Raw genomic sequence first — 17,574 nt, 5'->3', positions numbered from 1 at the left:
GGATGCAGAAATCCTCAAAATATGACCAAACTGAATTCAACAGTAGATTGAAAGAGTCATACACCATGATAAAATGTGATGGATTCCAGGGATGCAAGAACAGTTTAACATCTGCAAATCAATTCACATGATACACCACATTAACAAAATGAAGGATAAAAATCATGTGATCATCTCAATAAATGCAGAAAAAGCATTTGACAAATTCAGCATCCATTTATGTTAAAAACCCCGACCAAAATGAGTATAAGGGGAATGTACCTCAACGTAATAAAGGCCGTGCATGTGTGACAAACCTGCAGGTAACATGCTCAGTGGTGAAAAGTTGAAATCTTTTCCTCTAAGATAGAAACAATGCAAGGATTCCCACTCTTGCTACTTTTATTCAGCATAGTATTGGAAGTCCTAGTCAGCGCAATTAGGGCAAAAAAAGAAAAGCCATCCAAATTGAAATGAAGTAAAACTCAACTATTTGCAGATGATGTGATACTATACAGATGGTCCCTGACTTAAGAATAGTTCAACTTAATCTTTTGACTTCATGATGGGGTGAAAGTGATATGCATTCAGTAGAAACTAGCTAGGCTAAGCTATAATATTTGGTAGGTTAGGTATATTAAATGCATTTTTGATTTATAGTAATATCAACTTAAGGTGTGTTTATTGGAATGTAACTCCATCATGAGTCAAGGAACATTTGTATATAGAAAACCCTAAAGACTCCACCTTTAAGTGTTGGAAAAAAGAGAATCCTCTTACTGTTAAAACTGATAAAGGAATTCAGTAAAATCACAAGGTACAAAGTCAACATACAGGAATCTGTTGCGGTTTTATACACTAATAATGATCAGAGAAATTAAAATTCCATCTATAATTGCTAAAACAATAAAGTATCTAGGAACACATTTAACCAAGGAAGTGAAAGACCTGTACACTGAACACTATGACACTGGCGAAAGAGATTGAAGAAGACACAAATGGAAAGATATTTCATGCTCATGGATAGGAAGAATTAATATTGTTAAAATGTCCATGCTACCCAAAGCAATCTATATATTCAAATGCAATCCTATCAAAATTTAAACACTAGTTTTCACAGAACTAGAACAAATCTAAAATTTGTATAGAACCATAATGTATCTCATTCTTGAGAAAGAACAGAGAGATAATCACACTCTGATTTCAAACTATATTACAAAGCTATAGTAAAACAATATGGTATTGGCATAAAAACATACCCATCAATGGAAACCAATAGAGAGCCATTATATGGACAATTTATGAAAAGACAGTCTTTTCAATAAATACTGTTGGGAAAACTGGATGGCCACATTTAATATAATGACCACTATCTTAAAAAATTAAAATATATTAAAGGCCTGAAACCATAAAACTCCTAGAGGAAAACATAGGCAGTAAACCCCCTGACATTGGTCTTGGCATTGAATCTTTGGATCTGACTCCAAAAGCAAGGGCAACAAAAGCAAAAATAAACAAGTGAGAATACATCGAACTAAAAAGCTTCAGAGCAAAGTAAACCATTAACGAAATGAAAAGGCAGTCTACTGAATGGGAGAAAATATTTGCAAGTTATATATCCAAGAAGGGATTAATATTCCAAAAATATATAAAGAACTTAATAAATCAGATTAAAAGTGAGCAGAGGTGATAAGTAGACGATTTTCCCAGAGAAGACAGAAGACCAATGAGCACACGAAAAGATGTTCAACATCAGTAATTATCAGAGAATTGCAGGTTAAAACCACAATGAGAGATCACCTCACGTCTGTTAGAATGACTGTTAATCAGAAAGACAGGAAATAAGTGTTGGAGAAGATGTGGAGAAAAGGGAACCCTCTTACACTGTTGGTAGGAATGTAAAGTAATACAGCCACTATGGAAAACAATATGAAAGTTCCTCAAAAAAATTAAAAATAGACCTACCAGCTATATCACTTCTGGGTGTTTATCCAAAAAAACCTCGAAAATACTAATTCAGAAGGATATGTATGCCCCTATGATAATTGCAACATTATTTACAGTAGCCAATATGTTATCCATCTTATTGATGGATGAATGGAACTTATTGATGGATGAATGGAATAGAACTCAGCTATAAATAAGTCATATAAAAAACTAAGTTACTATTTGCAACAACATGGTTAGATCTTGAGGGTATTATGCTAAGTGAAATAAGACACAAATACTGTATAATTTTACTTATATGTGAAATCTAAAAAACAAAACAGCATAGATAGAACAGATTGGTGGTTATGAGAAGGGAAGGGGATTAGGAGATGGGAAAAATGGGCAAAGGGGGTCAATTCTGTGGTGACAGATGGTAACTAGACTTATGGTGATTACTTTGAGGTATTATCTAAGATCAAATTATTATGTTGTACATCTGAAACTAATATGTTACATTTTACCTCAAAAAATTAGTATAAAAATATTTGATGAAATTCAAGAGACCATAGAAAAGTTTTATAAAACAATTTATAGCCAGTTTTTTTTTTGCATTCAATACCAAGATCAGCTTTTAACTACCAAAGTGGAGGTTGGCAAGCATGTGGCTCTTAGCTACCTAAACCATAATACATTTCAAGATCGAGGGTCAATGTTGCAAGTAATAGGCATTTGTAGGTGAAATTTTTTTTTTAAGTCCACTTGTGAAGTCATTTCAGTATGCGTTCATCAAGACTAGTCAGAGGAACAGAAATTCAGGTTCTAGTAAAAATTTCTTTGTGACATAATTAGCTTCTTTTTGAATAAATCTATTAAACATTAAGAAATTGCCTTTATGTTTGAAAAAACTAAGAATTTTGCTTTATATATTTACAATCCAAACCAGAAAAGAGGAAGGTCAGGTCTAAGCTGAATAGACTGATATTTTTAGGTTTCAACTTTTAATTTGACTACATGTGCTTTTAGGATTTTAAATATATTTTAAAATGTAAATCAGTACATGTGTGTTGGATTTTTTAAAAAGCATTTATATAATTAAAGAAAAATACAAATTTATAAGTATGCTTCAGCTAAATGCTTTTTGCTTTAAGTCATAATGGTGTTTGACATCAAAACTGTGTGAAAATATTTCCCAGTAGCTGTTAAACCTGTTGAACTGAAAATAACATACCTTAATTCTTGATCAGTATCTGTTTCTGTTAGGTTTGGAAAATAATGTAATTCAGTCATTATTTCACTAGAGACAAAATTTTTGTCTATCTCTGTGAAGGGTAGTTGTTAAACTTTTATTTTCATAAGGCGTAAGTCAGTGAATTAAAACAAATCCGTATTGTCTATGGCCATGCTACCCTGAACAAGCCCAATCCCGTCTGATCTCGGAAGCTAAACAGATTCAGGCCTGGTTAGTACTTGGATGAGAGACCACCTAGGAAGACCAAGTGCTGTAAAAAATAAAATAAAAAACTAAAAAATAAAACATAAAAAAAATCCATTACATTCCCAAACAAGAGAGATTCTCAATACTTTTTGTCTTTATACCATTTTGTTCATTAATAATTGAAATTTTGTTAATAATTTTATTACATATGCTGATTTTAGAACTGTTAGAAAACAGGGATAAAGGAAAAAACTCCAGACAGAAATAACTATTAACATTTTGATAACTTTCTAGATTTTACTTATATATTTTTACAAAAAAAGAATCATCTTCACTTAAAAACAAATAAGTGATAGGGAAAAAAAGACATTGTTCTTTTCTAGCTCTTTAAGATGTAATGTTAGGTTGTTTATTTGAGATTTTTCCTATTTCTTGAGATAGGCCTGTCATGATGTGAACTCTCTTATTACCGCTTTTGCTGTATCCTAAAAGTTTTGATATATTTTCATTCTTATTTGTTTGTAGGTATCTTTTGATCTCTCCTTTTATTTCTTTGACCCAGTTCTTCTTTAGTAGCAGCATGTTGTTTAATCCCTACATACTTGTAGTTTTTCCTGCTTGCTTTTTGCAGGTGATCTCCAGTTTCAAAGCATTGTGGTCAGAGAATATGCTTGGTATGATTTCAGTCTTCTTAAATTTGTTGAGGCTAGTCTTGTGTCCCAGCATATGGTCTATCCTTCAGAATGTTCCATGTGCACTAGAAAAGAGTGTATAATCTGGTGCTATTTAAGGTTGATTTTCTGTTTAGATCTACCCATAGCTGTCAGTAGAGTATTTAGATCCCCTACTATAATTGTATTTTTGTAAGTTTCCCCCTTAAGTTATTAGTTGCTTTATATATTTTAGTGCTCCCTGATTGGGAACATATATATTGGTAAGACATATTCATCTAGCCTGAAATCAGTTCACTTTCTGCCATGTTCCTGACAGATAACACCACAGCTTTAATTCTGCATTTGAATCAGTAACAAGATGGCCTGTAGTAAGTTTTTTTCCCCTTGCATTCTTATAAGTTAAAATTTATGTTTCTGAATGTATCAATTCTTTGAATTACCTGTTTTATACTTGTACGCAAAATAAGGCTTTCTGCAACCTAACGGGTAAAATCCCTAACATGCATTTTAAGGTTAATGATCCGTCTGTTTTGCCAATACCAGTTTTTTTTCCCCCCCCAGAACCACAAAAGAGTGTAATTCTGTAAGATCTAGGGGCCACCCTCATCTTGGATCACTAGTAATTGAAATCTAAGGGACTTGACTTTCTTGAGAGAGTAAGTGTTCATAGATAACTCATACCTGCCTTTAACCAGAAACTTTGATCCCCAAACCCTTGATTTCCCATCCCCAAGCTTGTGATGGGAAAAATCATATATTATACCCTGCTTCTTATACTTAATTTCCCCCTAGTTTAAGAGAAAACATCTTTATTTTAAATACTTTAATTTTTCTCATTTTTTTAAATGCCGAAGGTTTCAAAGTTGAAGTTCTTCCTATAGCTAACTACTATTCCTTTTCCTTTACCCCAGCAGATTGTCTCCCAAATCTACTTATCTGCTTTCAATATAGTTAGCAGCTAGAGTTTCTTTTCTTTTCTTTTTTCTTCAAAGAAGAAAATAAAAATTTTCCCTTAGAGGGAAAGGAGAAGGAGACCAGTAATTCTAAATGTCTTTTATTTTCAGCATCAGGACTGTTAGGTCTTTTGAGCCCTTAAAAGTTATGAAAGATAATAAACAGGTCATCAGAATTAGTTGGAAATAACAAAGGTAATCTTTTTATTGACATAACCATATAGTTAAATGAAAGATAACATAGGCTACTGTCAGGTAAATATAAGAAAACAACTTAATAATACCAATAGGTTTTACTTATTGAACCTTCAAAAGGGCTAAAGATTAATTTTAGAATGAAGCTGAAGAGATTTAAACAAATGTTTAAATGTTCATTGAAGGACTCAGGGAGTTAAAGTTTTAGAAACATAAATTTTGCGACAATTACTAAAAATTTTTCCCATTGGATATATAATCATTATATTTCTGACTTTAATTTTCATTTTGCTTTGTGTCCAGGGTATATTTATATTTTATAATGTAATTCAGAGAATCAGTAATTGTGCTTTAAAGTGAACTTTAAGAAGAAAAAATGTGTAAAGTCTTTCTAAGGTAGTATAACTTCAGAAGTAATTCAGAGTAGTTATTTTGTTGTGGCCTGGGGAAAACTAAAATGATAATGGAACCAACAATTCGAGGGTAGCTCTTCCTAGATTAGTATTACCTTAATCCAAAACATGTCCTCCTTCCTGTCCCCAGAATATTCTTCTTGTGACACAACATTTTATTCTGAGTAAACGCTAATTTATACCTTCTCTACCTCTCTTGTGTGTTACTATGACCTTGGTTTACCTTGCCTTCCAAGCACGACTTTTGCTAGTGTTTAAAACCTAAAAAATGTTACCTCTGTCAGGAAGACTGACACACTCTAGGCCCATGTTTAAACATTATTGACTTTCTTAAATTATTATTTTTTTAAGATGTAATACCTACATTTTAAATAGAGAGAATACTTTTTGTCTTCCCAAGGAGTAGATAACTTTTAAGAGAGAGAAATTTGCCTTTACAAAAGGATCAGAGCTTAGATAGCTTTTTGTGACTGTTATTTCTAATAAGCTGCATTACCTTATGATTTATAAAAGGACATTTTGAAGTTAGTAGAATGTCACCTACTACCCGGTACATAGGCTTGCCAAATAGTCAGAAAGTTAGCTGAGACTCCTTCCACCCAGAGTGATCCTGTGATCATTCCTTATTGTAAAGTTGTATCCTCATACTGAAAATATGAATTGGGCCTTTTTATATATGCTTTCTCCAGTGTAATTTCTGTGTACTTGCAAAATCATACCTGCTGTTCAACTTTATCTCCTATCCCACCTTAGATAAAATTTGGATTATATATATATATAACTGATTTGCTTAAAGAGTAATATTTTAGATAGTAACCCAATCTTTCTAGTAGAAAAATTTTTTTAGTAGACTTTATTTTTTAGAGAAGTTTTACATTCACAGCAAAATTCAGAGGAAGGTAGATTTTCCAAATACTGCCTGTTCTCATACATGCATAGCTTCCCCATTATCAACATCCCCCAGCTTAGTGGTACATTTGCTATAATTGATGAACCTACGTTGGCACATCATTATCACCCAAATTTATAGTTTACATTGGGGTTCACTCTTGGTGTTATAATTCTGTGGGTTTGGACAAAGGTATAATGACAAATATCATCCTTTATAGTATTATATAGAATAGTTTTACTGCTCAAGAAATCCCTTGTGCTCTGCCAATTCATCCCTTCCTCTTCCTCTATCCCCTAACAACCACTCTTTTACTGTCACCATAGTTTCATGTTTTCCAGAATTCCATATAGTTAGAATCATATGTGGCCTTTTCAGATTGGGTCCTTTTATTTAGTGATATGTATTTAAATGTCCTCCATGTCTTTTCATGGCTTGATAGTTTATTTCTTTTTAACATTGAATAACATTTATCACTTGATGTACCACAGTTTATTTATCCATTCATTTACTAAAGGACATATAGGTTCTTTTCAAGTTTGGGCAGTTATTTATAAAGTTGCTATAAATACATAATTAACACAGGTTACTTTACCCCTAACTACTGTTTATTTTATTTGCGTGTTGTTCATCTGTGAACAAAGAGGGTTTTCTTCCTTGATTTGTGGTTTGGTGTCTGACATCGATTGAGGGAAATTCTGTCACTGTTGCATCAAATATTTCTTCTATTCCTGTCTTTCTTCTTCGGGTATTCCTATTATCCATATGTTATACCTTTTGTAACACTTATTGGATATTCTATTTTTTTTTTTTCAATCTTTTTTTCTCTTTGTTTTTCAGTTTTGAAAGTTTCTGTTGACATATCCTCAAGCAGAGATTCTTTCCTCAGGAGTGTACTAGTGGCCCTTAAGGCATTTTTCATTTCTGTTATCGTGTTTTTGATCTCTAGCATTTCTCTTTGGTCCTTTTTTAAGATTTCCATCTCACTTACATTACACATCTGTTCTTTCACGTTGCCAGTTTTTTCATTAGAGCCCTTAGTCATAGTTGTTTTAAATTCCTGATCTGATCATTGAAACATCCCTGCCATGTCTGCCATTCTGTGCTTGTTCTGACTCTTCATACTGTTTTTTGCCTTTTAGTATACCTTGAAATTTTTTGTTGAAAGATGGACATGATATACTAGGTAAAATAAACTGGTAAATAGGCCTTTAGTAATGTAGTGGTAATGTTGGGAGAAGTGGTGGCATTCTGTAGTCCTGTGATTAGGTCTTCTTGGTGGTACTATGTCCCTGGACTGTAAACTTCAGAAGTGCTTCTTAGTTCCTCCCCTCAAGTGGGACAGGCTAGCTAGAGGGGCCTGGGATTGAGTATTTCCCTTCTGCGGGATCTGATAAACCTCTGATAAGCTCTGATAAACCTCGAGCAGGTTAGGCTCTAGTAAAATAGTTTCTCTTGAGGGCAGGCCCTGTTAGTGCTCTGGCATATTTTAAAGTGCTTAGTTTTCCTCTCCATGCTGGAAGCATGAAAGGATTTTTCTCCAGTCTTCACAGTGAGAACCTATAGAACTCACAAAAGTGTGAGGGGACCCCATGACTGGGTTTCTCTGGAGTCTTTAACTCTTAGACTTATCTACACTGAGCCTTTAGCAATTTATCAATTACAGTTCAGGTTTTACTACCCAGTGCTGGTTCCTGCTGAGGTTTCTACTCATGGGTTTCTGCTCCACCGAGTTGTGAGTCTTTGTGTCTGCCCCACTTTCTCTCTCATTTCGGGGGTAGCAGCTTACACTGTGACCTCACTTCTTTGTTGAATCTAAGAAGAGTTGTTGACTTTTTCGTTTGTTCACCTTATTACTTGTTAAGATGGAGTGGCGACTTCTGAGCTTCTTACATGTTGGACCAGGAACTGAAAGTTAGATCTATTTTTTTTAGTCAATAGTTTCTCCTAAGTAATACTCTCCTGGCATTGCTGAAAAACCAGAGCCAAGAATGTTTGTTCTGTTAGACTTTTTTGGAGGGTAGACTGATGGCTTGATGGCATTACTTTATAGACTCAGAGCAAAGCAGTCCCAAACTCGTCAATATCTAGATGATTATAAAGTAAATCAAGATGAGAAATGTTGTAGCAGCTAGTTTAACTTTTTGAAAACAAAGATGCTGGTAGATGATTGGCTGACCTACAAAATGCCACATAAAATGTAAAATATGCAAGGCAGGTTCTTAGAAATTTGATAATGATAAAGGTAAATGGTTCTTTAATACAATAACTTTTTGGTAAATGGGTATATATTATCTCAAAGCTAATTTTGTTTGTTAAAAGGAATGAAAATTGTTTTTCCAATTTTAGGATAAGGCTAAGCTTAAAGACCATATTGACCATCAGAAGGATAAAGTCGCATTAACTCTGGCTCGTCTAGCCCGGCATGTTGAAGTGGAGAAACAGCAGAAAGAAGAGAAGAATAGAGCATTCAGGGTATGTGGTTGTTTTAATTGATACTTTACTAAATTATAGAATTGTTTATAATAAAACTTTAAAGAGAAATTTGTAATAAAAAACGTATAATTGAATCCATGTTAAGCATGGACTCTAGATAGCTCGTCAATTTAGTAGTAAATCATGATACCTTTTTACATCCCTGTTTTTAGTTTGTTGGATTCCGCACATACATATATACAGGAAAAAAAAGAAAAAAATAGAATTACTTGAGTGGACTTTATTTTTGGAAATTAAAAATCATTGGATTTCTCAAAGCAAATGAGCTATTAAGGGTTTCTGGTTACTTCATCACAATAGTGAAAAGAGTTTATCAGGTTTGTGACATAAATTACTGAAAGGTTTTCTGCTAAATAGAGCCAGACCACTTTCTCAAACTTCAGCCTGTCCTTTCAGATTAATTTGATACTAAAAGGAAGAAATTTGAATCTAGGTTGTAGAAGAGCTGCAATGTGGAAAATGAAGCCTAATTTAGACTCTCACATGATATGTCTTTTCCTAAACTTGCTCTGTAAAGCCCCAAATGAAGTTACTTAAAAGAACTTCCTCAGTATTGACAAATGTCTGCTAGGAGTAGAGCGTTGATAAGTTGGTAAAAAAAAATCTTCATAGTAGGATTTAAAAAATGGATTTTAGCAGATCACCTGACTTTTTTTATATATAGACTTTGGGCTTTAATCTGTAAAGGAGCAGAGTTGGAGATGATCTCCCAGGTTGGGATAAGCACTATGATTTTATAATTTTAACATCTGTTTTTGAGTCCTTGAGTATTTATTCATCGGTTATTATAAAGGAATTTATATATTTCTGTAGCCTGTTTTAGTATCTCCTAATCCGATACAGAATAAATTAATCTTTAGATTTAGAACTAGATTTGTTTGGGGACTAGACTATGTAATACCAGTTAAGTTAGAGCATAGTATTCTAATTGTATGTTTAAAATGCTTAAGGCATAGAAATATTACAAAATAGGATTATTTCTTTTCTGGCAGAAACACAATTCAATTTTAAAGAAGATTCTTTCCCAAACTATGTTAAGTGTATTGTTTACAGGTCAAGGAAAAATCTTTTTGAGAGGAGAGTTGTTTACAAACTGTCCTCCCTTTCTGTGGAATTCCTCAGTGATGCTAGCTTCTTTTCCCAGGCAGTATTAATGGCCACATAAATGATAAAGCTTTTGTGATGAGTTCAGAATCTTTTAGTCTCTATGACAACTAGGATTTTCCTCAAGGATAGTTTCATCTTCCATCCGTGTAAAGGTTCATACATTGTATTAAGACTACTTTAGCATTGAAGAAAATTTTTTAAATTTTGAAATTCTTGTTTAAGCAATTGTAAAGAATAAATTTATCAAGATTTCCTTATTTTCTAAGGTAGAAACTGATTCACACAGATGCTTTAGCTCATTGCTTGCCATCCAGTCATGATTTTTTTCGTTTTTATTTGGTTTTCTTTACGGATTAGTTGTTTTTTAAAATTAGATGGCAGAAAACAAAACAATATAAACTATGCAGAAAGGAAGATAATGAAACTGAAATAAAAATTCTTGAAGAATTTTAGTGGCTGATAGGTAGCTCTGACTGAAAATAGATAATAGTAGAAAATGTCATTTAACTGTTCTAGGCCTTTGTGAATAGTTGATGTCTCACTATTAGAGTGGATTGTTCGTTTTTTATGATGGAGATGTTTTTATTTTTATTTTTATTTTTTAGATGAGGCAACCCTTGGTTGACCACACAGATTGCAACTTACAATCTTTTTTTTTTTTTTTTCGCACTGCAGCGCCTGGTCTTCCTAGGTGATCTCCTATCCAAGTACTAACCAGGCCCGACCCTGCTTAGCTTCCGAGATCAGACGGGATTGGGCTTGTTCAGGGTAGCATGGCCGTAGACTGTGATGGAGATGTATTAAAGATAATAAAAGAAAATTCATTAAAATCTTCGCTGAGTAAATTACTTTCAGAGGAAATGTGCTGTGCTGACTAGTTGACCGTCTACCAGCTTTGCTTATTGATATTTTAGGGGTTAAAATGACTTGCAAGAGGTAATATAACCCTAAAACTTGTGGAAGTAGCTTTGTAACATAGGACATGGATGGCTTATTTGGAGATGATTTCAGCCAGCAAATATTTTTTGAACATTGACTGTGTATGGCCACAGAGTTCAAATTCTATTGTGAAGAATGCTAGAAAATTTAAGAAAACTTGCTTATTTTTAATTATTGGCAATTATTTAAAATAAGTAGACTACTAGTTGGTATTTAGTCATATTTAATCTTAATATGTTAATTTATTTTAAAATTTTTATTGTGATATATTTTTGTAAGGAACTTTGATAAATGGTTTAATTTTATAAATAAAGTCATTATAGTCTACCGGAAGCTTGCCATATTGCTTTCTTTGAATAAACTATCTTCGTTTCCCATAGCATGTTATTCAGAGCACTGATCCTGTAGGATACAATTTGAAAGAAAAAATACTTGGTGATTTATTAAGTTGGGATACTGTGAGTACTCTATGGGAAATCACACACTCATTAGTACTTTAAGGCTTTGAAAATCCTGCACTAAAGGAACCTTTTAAACTTTGTATTAAAACTAGTGTTTATGTACTTAAGTTGATTACAGGGGATTTTTAAAAATGTTTATAATGCTTATTAACATCTTCGAGAATTAGTATTCTATGGTTGTACTTAGAACAGTGTTGTGTAGAAGATTTTTTCAGATTACAGTCTTGAATCTCCCTGTCCCCCTACTTACCATTCCTGAGATCCTGTTACATTGCTTACTAGGCCATTCATTATTCTGACCTATATCTTGCAAATCTAGTGTTTGTGAATCAGTGATTTCATTTCAAGAACACAACCTTTTTGAAAGGTAGTATGGCATATGTGTAAGTGCATGAATCCTAGAATCAGATTGCAAGAGTTTAAATCCTGGCATTGTTATTTGACCTTCTGTACTTCAGTTCTCCCATCATAAAATGAGAACAATAATAGTACCTATTGCATAGAGTTATTGCGAAATTAAAATAATTTTAGAACAGTGCCTGTCATGTGGTAAGCGGTTATTGTTAATTGTTAGATATAGCATGATTCGGGAGTATGCAAACAGATTTATAGATAATATAACTAGAAAGATTTAGAGACTTTAATAGTCTAAAGCATCTAATTTAGTGGTTGGTGCTGGCGGCTGCATGTTTTTATAAATAAATTTTTATTGGAACATAGCTATACCCATTTGTTTACATATTATCTATGGCTGCTTTCATGCTACATTGTTAGAGTTATGTAGTTGCTGTAGAGACTGTATGGGCTGCAAAGCCTAAAATATTTACTGTCTGGCCCTTTTTGAAAAAAGTTTGCCAATCCTTAATCAAGGTGCCAATAAATACTTTATATTGGCACATATTAAGTACTAATGATTGTCTGCTCTTATTAATACTATTCACTGAACAAATATTTAATAGGCTTCTGTACACTTCAGACTATGTGTGGAAAATTTGAAAAAAAAATGTAAATTTTTAAAAATGAAAAATCATCATTCCTATCTCCACTCCCAGAGATAGCCATTGACACTTCATATATTTATTTGTGGCCTTTCCCCCTCTGCAGATACACTTACATATAAGCTTGAAATTAATCCTTGTTAATTTTTTTTATATTTGGCCTCATTGGTTTGATACTACTTGGTGACCTACTTGATAGCAAAAGTATATTCCTACTTCATTGAAAAAGTTTGGTTAGTGTTTATCTAATGACTTTAATGAAATATACTTACCATAATTTACTAAAACAGTGCCCTATTGTTGGAGACGTAGGTTGTAGTGAACTTTGTGCAAAATAGGTAAACACTGGGATCAACATATTAGAGCATGAACCTTTGTTTTGACTTACCTCTTTGGGATATAGATTTTTTAGATGCGAAGTTCCAGGGCTAAAGGGTAGTCAGTATTTTCTGATCACTGATGTGTCAAAATCTTTTTCTCAAGGAAATCAGGTTAGAAATCACAGGTTAATTGATTTTTTTCTTAATATCTTTAGGAAAAAATTGATTTTCAGCATGCTCATGGGTTACAAGAATTGGAATTTATTCGAGGACATTCTGATACAGAAGCAGCAAGACTGTGTGTGGACCAGTGGCTAAAAATGCCAGGTATTCTTTAGAGATCACAGTGGAACACTAAGGTTACCTACCTTCGCTAAAGCCTTAAAATATTATGACCCTTTATTTGATTGCTAACGAGTATGTAAAGTATTGAAATTTAGTTTCAGTGATACTTAATAATGGCCTACTTTACCAGTTGTCTTCCTACTTTGGCAAAAGTATATTTTGAGTATAAGTAATATAGGTCATTTATTCATTACATATTGCTTATTTATTTGTTCATGATGTAGTTATGATGACATGAAATATTACATGTGTCTGGGTGAGTGTATAATAGGTTATTTGAGGTCAGGAAAGGCTTCTCTGAGGACATGGAATTTAAACTGAGATCTAAAGGATTAGTGTTTACTTATTCTTCAGTGCAGCCTATGTAGATACTTTGTAAGTGTCCACATGGAAGGCTCATCTAAAGCATTGGGTAGTTTCTTCATTATTAACTCTGCAGACCTGAGATTCCTGGAAGAGTCACTGTGGAACATTTTCCCCCTACTAGATAATTTGATGGGATTTTTAAAGAGCTAGTAGGACTGTCCCACTATGGCAACTCTTCTAGCCTGTCTTGTAAGAGACCCACTCAGCCCTTAAAGGCTTAGAATATCCACAGAAACCTTAGCTGTGGAGTTAATCCAGAATAAGGTTTAACTGTAAAGTATGTAGTACTCACTTGTTCTAAAACTTACTTGTTCTAAAGTAAGTTTTCAGAGGGTTTTCTTTTTCTTTTGAGTAGAGTCAAATGCCACTTATAAAATAGTTCCAGTAATTTGTAGTTATTTTGACATTTGGCCACTCCCTGAAACTATATTTCCTTCTTATCTCCTAATCTGTTTGTGCCTGACAAATTCCCATCTGGCCCCATCCTCCGTTTTAAATACCTTTTCTTCTTTTTTCTTCTAACTTACCTGTGGGGTTAGCCCCACAGATAATAACACTAGAGTTTGCTAGGTTTATTTATTTCACATAAGTTTGGTAGCTCATCCTTCTTTGATCTCACAGTGCTTTATTCGTTTCTCTGATATAGTTTTTACCCTGTTCTATTGAATTATTATGTTTGCATGTCTGTCTCTTATACTGTAGACTACATGCTCTATGGGGATGAAGACCAAGACAATCCTATTTAGTGTCAGTGTCTAAAAAGAATGTTCAGCATAGAGGTGCTTAATAAATGTTGGTTGACTATTACACCAAAGAAGGCTAGAATAAACATTTGTAGATGAAAACAGAAAACAAGCCTAGACCTTGGGCTCCAAATGTGACTTCATTCACCTAAATGAAAGAATTGTTTGGCATTCCAGACCTACTTTAGCAAAAGATACTTAGAAATGATGGCAAGTAATTTTGCTTCTTGGAGTGTTCTTTTAAGGCTATAGTTATTTTTTAAAAATCCTTCTTGATATGCATTCAATTCTCAGTAGTTGTTAATGACTAGTTCAGTGGTTTTACCTTAGCTGCATCACAATTACCTGGGAACTTTTAAATACAGGCCCGGGTCTCACCTGCAGAGATAATTAGGGTATCTGTAGTTTTGAGGGGATTTGTAGGTAACTTTGATAGGAAAGTGGGCTGGAACTACAAGACTTTATCATCTCTAAAATCTCTTCTAAAAATCATTTATCTCATATGAACTAACTTTCAAGTCCTGTCTAGAATGGTTTGGTCCAGTAATATGCCTCTTTAGTCCTAATTCCTGACCTCTAGATTGTCAGAATAATTAATGCATTGTAAATTAAATTCATAAGCATCTGTTTGTGCATTTACCCAAGCAGACCAAGTGGGAACAAATAAGTCATTTAGCTGTGTCTATGATTCTAGGCAAGACTTGGTATTTTATATATCTTTAGGTCACATCTGGTTCATCGGTAGCTGATAAGCTTGAGCCTGGAGTTAAGGTCTTTAAAGTAGTATTCTTATGTGATCGTTTGATCTTTTGCTTGGTCTATGCAAAACTGTAAAACTGAAGTTTGGGATCAATTGCTAGAACAGCTGTTTTATCATTGCTCTGTATTTGGTATGGGTGCTTATCTTCCATAAGTGGGCTTCAGAGAGAAATGAGGTCTTTGAAAAGGGTGTAGCTGGGAAAAACAAAGATGAGTCATTGTACTCTTTAATTTTAAAAAGTGAGATTCTACTTCTCAGTAAGGGACTTATTCAGTCTATTCCAAAGTATCTAGCTATTGTAATTCAGTTTTTAGATTAGAAGTAGTTTAAGTCCTTTATAATTACTCTAACTTTGGAAATCCATCTTTTATATATCTTTATAGTTAGGCCAATTTGCATACATTTAATACTTAATAACTTAGAAACTGCATTCTCCAGTCTATTTAAATCTCTCTCTATGTTGTCTTTTTATGAGTAAAGCTTATTTTCTTTCACTTGATTGTTTTCTCTAATTTTTATCTAGCACTCTTTGGCTAAATGAAGGTTTTAATGGGTGACATCTGGAATATGTATGGATAATAAATAAAAATTGTCATAATTCTGACTGCATTATAAAAGGAAATATAAAAAGGTGTATTGTTATTGAATGCCTCTAATATTAAAATATGATTAATGCTATGCTCTTCATTGTTCGTTGGAAGAACACATGTATAAGCATTTTGGCAGCTTTTAATAGTGGCATTCTTCCTGTAAGGACTAAAACAGCAGAAAGGCAGTTGAAACCTTAAGCATATATAATCACTTAGAGATCTTAAAACTAGACGATGTTAAAGGAATAATATTCTACTCTAGGTAAATGCTTAAGGGCTTTGTAGAATATGTCATAAAGATAAATACCCAGTTTTCTGTTGTATGAAATAGTTATGACATTTGATTAAAATAGTCCACAAGAAATAATAAGAGATAATAATCAAACTATATGTTAGAATCCTCCAGGCAGTCTGACAATTCTTTTTTTATACAACATATTTCTAAATTTTTAGTTGTATATCATGTACTGGGAATTCCCTGGGAACAAAATTTGGTTAGGGGGTATTAATTACAAGAGTTTGTGACTGTAAGATTAAGATTATGAAGGAAGAAAAGGGATGAACAATGGACCAGTATAAGAGGGTATTAATTAAGAGAAGGTAATGATGGACACACTGCTTTTAATTGGCTTTGAAAGGAGAAAAAGAGAAAGGACAAAATAGGATAAATAGAAAGGAGAGAGATAACAACAAATAAATCTCTGCTTTGTGTTCTATAAATTTGTTATCACTGATACCTTCCTTCCTTGATATCCAGGTTGGAACTGATTCATCAGTGGCTGGATTCCCTAGAAGTATTGCTCTTATTCTTTCCTTGCCTCCCTTACTTCTCCACTTCTCCCTGTTACATTGTTTAACATAATTTTTGTAGAACTCAGATCCTCTATAATATAATTAACCCTTATAATGTGTTTAAGATAGTTAAAAGAGAAAATAAGAGTTAGAAAAGATCTTTGCAAACTTACATAAATGGGAAGAAAGGTTCTATAAGGGTTCTATAGAGCAGCTGATTTTCTGATATATTTGATCTTTGATATTTCTTGGCTGTTGAATTTAGAAACATTTTTTTTTTTCTTCAAGAGAATGCTATTTGGAAGTGTTAACTGCTTTCCTTGTCCCAAATAACTATTTACTTTTATGTTATTATATCTTTTATAAGAAAACTTATAAACATTTAATTACAATTAGTACCGCCTAGTTGATGCTGTATCATAATTTTCATTGTTTTAGTAAGTCCAAAGGACAGATATCTGAAATAGGAACTTAATTTATATTCCAATGATGCAGGACTCAAAACAGGCACAATTAATTCGGGAACAAAAAGTTCATTTCGAAGAGGAGGCCAAATGCAGGTGTCTGGGAAACCAATTTTATGTCCCATAATGCACTGTAACAAGGAATTTGATAATGGGCACCTTCTATTAGGACATTTAAAAAGGTAAGTGTGGTATTCAGAGCAGTGGATATTGAAGATCAAATAAGTTACAAAGTGATTTCATAAAATGAAAGAAAGCATGATGCACTTCTGCCATTGTGATTATAGCTTTATGTTCCAACTCAAATTGTTTTGTGCTGTTATGATATCATTATTTCTAATTTATATTTCTTAGGTTTCCTAGAAGGCTTGTTGAAGTCAGATTTTTCTAATAATGTTCTCTCTTTAAAGGCATATAGCCTTTAAATATGTATTTGTTACTAATATGTCTCATAAAATTCCAAACAGACTTTTTGCATTGATATGCAGTTGGATCAGTTTTGGAGAAATCCAGCCCATATATGCAAATTTTAAGAGACATAAATCAGTTACAGATATTCCGTCTAGCCTAAAGAAAGCTAGTATGGCATTACAAAAGTGCTAAAGGCAAACCAAATGTTGCAAAATTAACAATAAATATTCTATTTATGAAACTCATATTAATTTACTGAATTTGGAATAGTAGAGCTTGAGAAAGTAAATATCAAGGAAGGCAGTATTACAGGCA

At 33.1% G+C, this 17,574-nt stretch overlaps 1 protein-coding gene and 2 pseudogenes across 1 annotated transcript in view; 2 read left to right on the top strand and 1 right to left on the bottom strand.

Moving 5' to 3' along the window:
* ZNF451 (zinc finger protein 451) overlaps positions 1-17,574 on the top strand; it is a 70,804-nt gene that overhangs the window by 19,911 nt on the left and 33,319 nt on the right. Inside the window, exons 4-6 of the mRNA XM_039852963.1 lie at positions 8,817-8,942; positions 13,004-13,115; positions 16,880-17,030. Coding sequence (XP_039708897.1) covers positions 8,817-8,942; positions 13,004-13,115; positions 16,880-17,030 — 389 coding nt within the window. The remainder of the gene's footprint in view (positions 1-8,816; positions 8,943-13,003; positions 13,116-16,879; positions 17,031-17,574) is intronic.
* Positions 3,298-3,416, top strand: LOC120595253 (uncharacterized; annotated as a pseudogene).
* Positions 10,737-10,855, bottom strand: LOC120595154 (uncharacterized; annotated as a pseudogene).

Source organism: Pteropus medius, unplaced genomic scaffold, assembly GCF_902729225.1.
Source record: "Pteropus medius unplaced genomic scaffold, Ma_sr-lr_union100, whole genome shotgun sequence".
NCBI lineage: Eukaryota > Metazoa > Chordata > Mammalia > Chiroptera > Pteropodidae > Pteropus > Pteropus medius.
This window is presented reverse-complemented; position numbering and strand designations above follow the sequence as displayed.